This window comes from Mercenaria mercenaria, chromosome 3, assembly GCF_021730395.1.
Source record: "Mercenaria mercenaria strain notata chromosome 3, MADL_Memer_1, whole genome shotgun sequence".
Classification (NCBI taxonomy): Eukaryota; Metazoa; Mollusca; class Bivalvia; order Venerida; family Veneridae; genus Mercenaria; species Mercenaria mercenaria.
The window spans coordinates 54,263,151-54,269,998 of NC_069363.1; the positions used below are offsets into that span (position 1 = coordinate 54,263,151).

Consider the following 6,848-nt stretch of genomic DNA (forward strand, 5'->3'; position numbering starts at 1 on the left):
ACCTTATACTGCCGATCACAAAATTATACCTGATTTATATTACCGTGATACATACTTATATATCACGTTCAGCATTTAATTTTAATGTAACACAACTTTGGAACCAGCGTGATGCAAAATCTTTGAGTAAGTTTCGCATTGTCTTTACTATTCTGTTACGACACTGCCGATCTAATGATTAGATTAAACAGTTCGGCATATTCAACATGTTATGTTTTCACGGATAACCTGAAATTCAGACTATTGCTTTTGTTACAACTTGACTAACCTATATTTTGGAGTATCTGTTTCCCATTCTAGATAGTTGCCTTGCGGAAGGCCAGCAGTTCTACCCAGGTGACACCCATGCTTGAAGTAATGCCCAAGGGATGGGGGAGGGGGAGGGGGGCATGCGGTGTATTCTTCAAATCTTAAAAATGTAACTTTGCCATAATGACTGTAAGTAGTAATGTGATGTAAACTCTTTAAACATAAAGAAGTTACTTTTAAGATCAAATATTTGTTATATTTTACTTATACTTCAATGATAGAATGTCATAATAAAACAAGTAATACAGTACCAGACTGTATCATTTCAGTCCAAATATGGTGTCTTATCAAGACTGTCTGTTTGATATCTTTTCTTACAGAGCATTTCTCTAAGTTAGTAGACAAATACTGCAGGAGCCTGAGCAACTCCGTAGACAGCGGTAGCAAGGACGTTCTGCGGAGCAGCCGGGAAATTTCCTGCTAAAGTATTACACTGGGGAGTTGCGTTCATGTTTGTTGATGGCGGTAAGTTCACATTAACAGTTGACATACTGGCTGTCGTAGACTGACCGGATATACCAGTAGAGCCTGTAGTTGCGGCAGTAGCCTGCGCCGCCGCGGCGACACTGTAAACCGCTGACTTTACTATAACCACTTTAATGACGACGCCGACACATGCAGCTGCAATCGCAACAGTCGTAACAGAAGATGACGCTGTTGATGCTAGGAAATAACAGAAATAAAAAAATGTAGTGTCCACACTTACACAGGCAATGTGTACAGAGCATCAACTAAAACATGTAAGCATTAAGTGCTATTTTCTTATTTATGCCCCATAAACCCTTTTTATAACATACATGTACATATAAAATATTTGTTTTCATTTTTAAACACAAAATTCTCCTTTAAGAAAAAATGGCGGCGCTAAATACAAAAAAAAATATATTGTTTACATATTATTTTCTGTGTCAACTATCATTTATTTTCATAAGATACGTAAAATCATTAGCTTACCCTCACTGTTGTCGTCTTGTGCAGCAACATTCGTTTCATTATACACACTCGTTGATGACGATTGGGTTGATGAAACGGAAGAACAATCTATCCAATTATCAAGGCTGGGTGAAGGACTTATCTGGATACCGCTACTTGTTGACGAAATTCCTTTAGTGTAACTTATTCCTGATGAACCGGTGTCGCTGATTGCTGTAGAACTTACACTGGTGTAGCTAATTGCTGAAGAACTTACACTGGTGTCGCTAATTGCTGAAGAATTTACACCGGTGTCGCTAATTGCTGTAGAACTTACACCGGTGTCGCAATTGCTGTAGAACTTACACTGGTGTAGCTAATTGCTGTAGAACTTACACTGGTGTAGCTAATTGCTGTAGAACTTACACTGGTGCCGCTTATTGCTGTAGAACCTACACTGGTGTAGCTAATTGCTGTAGAACTTACACTGGTGCCGCCTATTGCTGTAGAACTTACACTGGTGTAGCTAATTGCTGAAGAATTTACACCAGTGTCGCTAATTGCTGTAGAACCTGCACCGGTGTTGCTAATTGCAGTAGAACTTACACCGGTGTCACTAATCACTGTAGAGCTTAAATCGATGTCGCTAATTGGTGTAGAACTTACACCGGTATCGCTACTTTTTGAAGAAGTCACCAAGTATGTACTAGTCGATAATACTGTAGAAGTCACCTAATACGTACTGGTCCATAGGACATAACCACTGCTTTAGGAGCTGTCTTCCAAGTCAGCAAGCTCGATGACATCATAGGATTTGATGGGGTCAATAGGTCATAACCACTGCTTGAGGAGCTATCTTCCAAGTCAGCAAGGCTCGATGACATCATATGACTTGATGGGGTCAAAAGGTCATAACCACTGCTCGAAGAGCTGTCTTCCAAGTCAGCAAGGCTCGATGACATCATATGACTTGACGGGGCCAATAGGTCATAACCACTGCTTGAGGAGATATCTTCCAAGTCAGCAAGGCTCGATGACATCATATGACTTGATGGGTTCAATAGGTCATAACCACTGCTTGAAGAGCTGTCTTCCAAGTTAGCAAGGCTCGATGACATCATATGACTTGATGGGGTCAATAGGTCATGTCCACTGTTTGAAGAGCTGTCTTCCCAGTCAGCAAGGCTCGATGAGAGTACATCGAATGATGGGGTCAATAGGTCATATCCACTGTTGTTTGAGGAGCTGTCTTCCCAGTCAGCAAGGCTTGAGGAAACACTTAGCATGTAATTACTTGTAGGTGATGAGCTAATGGGAGTAAAGCTGATATGCGAATAACTATCCCAGTCACTACTTCTCGAAGGAAATATGGTCTCATAACTGCCATCAATATCAACGCTTCTTGAAGAAAACAACACTGAAATAGTGTCTTCCTCATACCAATCTGGGCCATCGGATGAACTTGAAAACCGCGATGAGAGATATGACACGTCGGGGATGCTTTGTTCATTCATCTTCATGCTTGAAGTCGGAATAGCATCTGTAGTTGCAAATATATCAGAATAACGCATGGATTCCGAAGTGGACCAGTCCACCGAATATGATACGTCCTCTCTAACAGACCAGTCTACACTGACGGAGGACATACTTTTAGTCAGGGAAAGATGGAATGAATGTGTGTCTGAGTCTGTCGGCCCGTTTTTCCAGTACCAGTCAACTGAACTTGAAAATGTCACAGAAAAACTAGGATAAGCTGTGTCTTTGATGTACCAGACTTCAATGCTAGATACAGATTTACTTATTGTCATTGAAGGATACAATAAAAGTTTTTCCGAATAAGTCGGCCAATCTTCCCTCTTCCAGAGATTTGAATGCGAAAATGTCACAGACGCAATAGGATAAACTCTGCCATCGATATACCAGTCTTCAATGCTAGATACTGATTTACTTATTGAAAAAGATGGGTAAGATGAAAACGTTTTCGAATCAAATTCTGAAAGCCAATTATCCCAATCCCGGTATTCCAAGTTTGAAATCGTCATGTCGGGATAGGAAGTTGTATCATCGTACCAGTCAATGAAGACAGATGTACTTGCTGTTGGATGAATAGAAGGAAAATTGAGCCAGTAAGAATCTGAATGGCTCTTATAATCTGCACCAGTTGACCAGTCAGTGTCTGCTGTATAACTTTCGTACATTGAGTTTGAACTGTAGTTACTTCCTTCATCCACATTGTACCAGTCTAAGCTTCCGGTATCATCCCAGTGACTGTCGTCTGCTACGCTTGTAAGAGTTATTACTGCTGCATTTTGAAAATAAAAGTATGTTGGTTATTGTAGACTGGTGTAATCATATTTCAACTGTTGTATATACTTGCAAAACCTACTTCGCTCACATGGAAACTGATTTTGCTGTTAATCTTAAAGAAATGCTTGTAACATACTGGTATATCTACCGAGTTTGGCGTGTGTATTTACGTGAATTTTCTCGGATTTAAGATACAATATGAAGTAAAGCTAGACTATAGAAAGTTTGTGTCCCGAATGGAATCTGTCAACGTGAATCACAGATTCACTTTGCATCAACATTAGAATGAATGATATAACCATGACATAATTAGCAATATTAAATAGGGTTTGCAACAAGCATGTTGATGATTTTAATCAAGAACTCCATACACACATACCGACATGGACAAGATTAGATAGTACAAGCATCCATGTAACAAAATTGGTGTTGACAACAAAGATCTGTAAATACATTAATGTATAGTAAATGTATCATGAAGTATGTTTGAAGAGTTGGTGGGTGGGAAAGTAATTCCTTGTCCATATCTAAAAGGGTTGACCGTTGACTGCATAATATGTTTCGTAATACATGTACTGTGTTTATCAACAAGCATTCACAGTTCATACATATAAGCTGGCTGTCACCCCATTTTCTTCCAGCGAAAATTGTGAAAATAACAGAAATCCACAATGTGTTCTTACCATGATTTTGGAAAGCCCGATCCATATATTAATTTGGTCAATATAACATTTTATGAAAATAATTTACAGCTGCTGCAGATATATATGTGCGAATCCTTGTTTAATTTATAGTTACATACTGGGGTGATAAAATTTAGATGGCAAATAATTATTTAATATAATCGCAAATGCACACGCATTTATTTAATGAACTGTTAAAAACTTTACTTACCATATTTTTCAATTTTTGTAACCACTACAGTAAAAATATGACATCCGGTTGCAGAAAAAATATGTAAACATGAAGACAACTTGGCACTTAATTAGCAATTTAATGGTCATGCTTATAATACGGAACATAGGGTTATAATAATAAGCCGTGAAATGGGTTCTTTTGTCTTCTGATAGTTACTTCCACTGAAGAAATGTAAATATATGTAAATAGTAATTAATTAATCGGCCTATTTCAAAATAGTTATGACACTAAACATAGAAGACGTAAACGGAATTTAATAAATGGTGTGAACACAAAGCAGAAGTCGTTACCTTGACCAAGTTGTATAAAAATGACAGTGAGATACTCACAGCATTTAAATGTAAGTTCATATAAACAGCGAATGGTTAAGGTAGCTGACTTTGAATTACTTGCCCCTGACCGATGTGGGATCGATGCACACTTGGGGTGTTAATTTCTTCATTTGGAGAAGTCATTCAGCCGGCTTAAGGAAGGTCGGCGGTTCTACCCAGGTTCCCGCACGTGATGAAATAAGCATGTAGGGGCACTCAAGGTCTTCCTCCGCCATCTTAAGCTGGAATGTCGCCATATGACCTGCGACGTTAAATTCAACAAAAGAAAAAAGGCACAATGGTTTTAATCTGGAACAACTTCCATTGCGACTGGCCCGTACCTATGATCAGTCACGGTGTTACCAGTTGGTGCTCCAACTCTTGTAATCTCTGATTAGACAAAACTGATGGATTATCCTGCTTAGCTGCGAGTATAGGTTTCATCTTTTCATACATGATGTAATACATATTTTAAACATCTCTATCTGAGCTGACACTATGCTGAAAACATAAATAGCTAATAATTGTAAATGCCGCGTCAATGTGCACTCCACTTTTCTCCGCTCAAAGGTTTCCTTCTGTGGACTTCCACAGTTATATCGCACTCCAGATTTCTTTTTTTTTTTTGAAAGCAGGGAGCAAATTTTGTCTAGACAACATAAAAAATCCCATTGTACATACAGTCGAACTTCGGATAATTCAAGCGCCACCCTTCGATCAAATTTATCCTCAGGTCCCGGCAGAATCCCTATCGTATAACGTACAATCTTTGATGGCTCGAACTACCGATAACTCGAACAAATTTTGCCGGTCCAATTCGAGAGAAAGTTTGACTGTATCCGTAAAACTGACATCACCCTTTATCCATTGATAGAATAAGACATAGTCGAGGGTATTACGTTAATTTTCTTTAGGCCCCCCCGCCCGCGCCCCCTATCCCTTCATCTCTCTCCTCCCATCCCACACACCCCCCCGATCTCTTCTCATCAAACACACACACACAACAACACACACACCACTGTACAGCAAACTAAATCACATTTCATTTCGTCCGGACAACTGTGTCTTTTTTCCCATTATTCTAGCTCGAATGCACTGTACTGTGCCTAGAATCTGAAATGTGCCCTTCTTGTAATTATGCTGTGTCTTATTTCTTTGCTTGCCGATTATTTAAATAGGAAGAAATCCATTTAATATTCTCTGTGTATGTAAAATATTCGTTCTGCTTCTTCTGATATTCCCAAGAATCCTATCTTTTGATTTTTCTTACACCGGATCATCTGCCCCCTTCTCGCTGGAGTTCCTTGAGTCTCAGTAGCGATTCAGATTTTAAAAATTACTTTAAGTTCCTAGTTTGTTAAATCCAACGATAAATCACAGTTTTGTCGACTCAGTTTAGATCTTTGCCGTACGAAAAATCTGCTTTAGCTATCATTTCAAGTTCTCTAGATTTAACACGGTTGCCAACCCACGTGACTTTTGGATACCATATACGAGAAATCGTTTCGATTCAGGTGGCATTTTGCCTAAATTTTCCTTATTACTTGACAAATTTTCATAAAAAAATGCATCGAAGACAGTAAAATAAGTGCTTTCCTCCGTACAGAGCGTCTGACATCAGTTCTCAGTACTGTGTAGGAAACGTATACACTTCTGCAGCCAGACATTCACTCAGACACATAAGTAAATCGGATTGTATATATATAACGATATCTTGACTGCAAATAATTAAAAAAACAATCTATTTACAATAAATTATTAAACAAATGTACATTTATCAGTGCCCGAGACTTTGGCAGACATGTGTCTACCATTGCTAGCCTGCGGCAGAAGTTTCACAGGACAAGTTGATGATGAGCACAGGCAGCCTCACAGAAGGGTGACAATGTCTGCACAGGATGCGCGAATTGTTACAGATCATCTTCGAGATCGTTTCCTGACCGCGACATGCACTGTGAGGGTGGCCAATGGAAGGCATGCTAAACCCGTAAGTCGACAAACAGTCGCCAGGCGGCTACACGAACAGGGAATAAGAGCTAGCGGCCATTCAGGGGACTTATTCTGACACCGCGCCACCGACAACAGCGAGAG

General features: G+C 39.4%; 1 protein-coding gene across 1 annotated transcript; it reads right to left on the minus strand.

Moving 5' to 3' along the window:
* Positions 1-527: 527 nt before the first annotated feature.
* Positions 528-5,213, minus strand: LOC123523484 (uncharacterized). The gene is made up of 5 exons (XM_053539711.1): positions 5,121-5,213; positions 3,908-3,971; positions 1,954-3,523; positions 1,264-1,574; positions 528-972 (listed from the first exon to the last, which is right to left on the minus strand). Exons 1-5 carry the CDS (start codon positions 5,211-5,213, stop codon positions 644-646), a joined length of 2,367 nt encoding a protein of 788 aa, XP_053395686.1. The 3' UTR covers positions 528-643.
* Positions 5,214-6,848: the final 1,635 nt, after the last annotated feature.

Excerpts from the sequence above, each read along its gene's own strand:
- LOC123523484 (XM_053539711.1), bottom strand. The coding sequence starts at position 5,213 with ATGTATGAAAAGATGAAACCTATACTCGCAGCTAAGCAGGATAATCCA. Across the intron at positions 1,575-1,953 it reads TATGGACCAGTACGTATTAG|CAATTGCGACACCGGTGTAA; the intron begins GTGACTTCTACA and ends TAAGTTCTACAG. Across the intron at positions 973-1,263 it reads ACAAGACGACAACAGTGAGG|CATCAACAGCGTCATCTTCT; the intron begins GTAAGCTAATGA and ends GTTATTTCCTAG.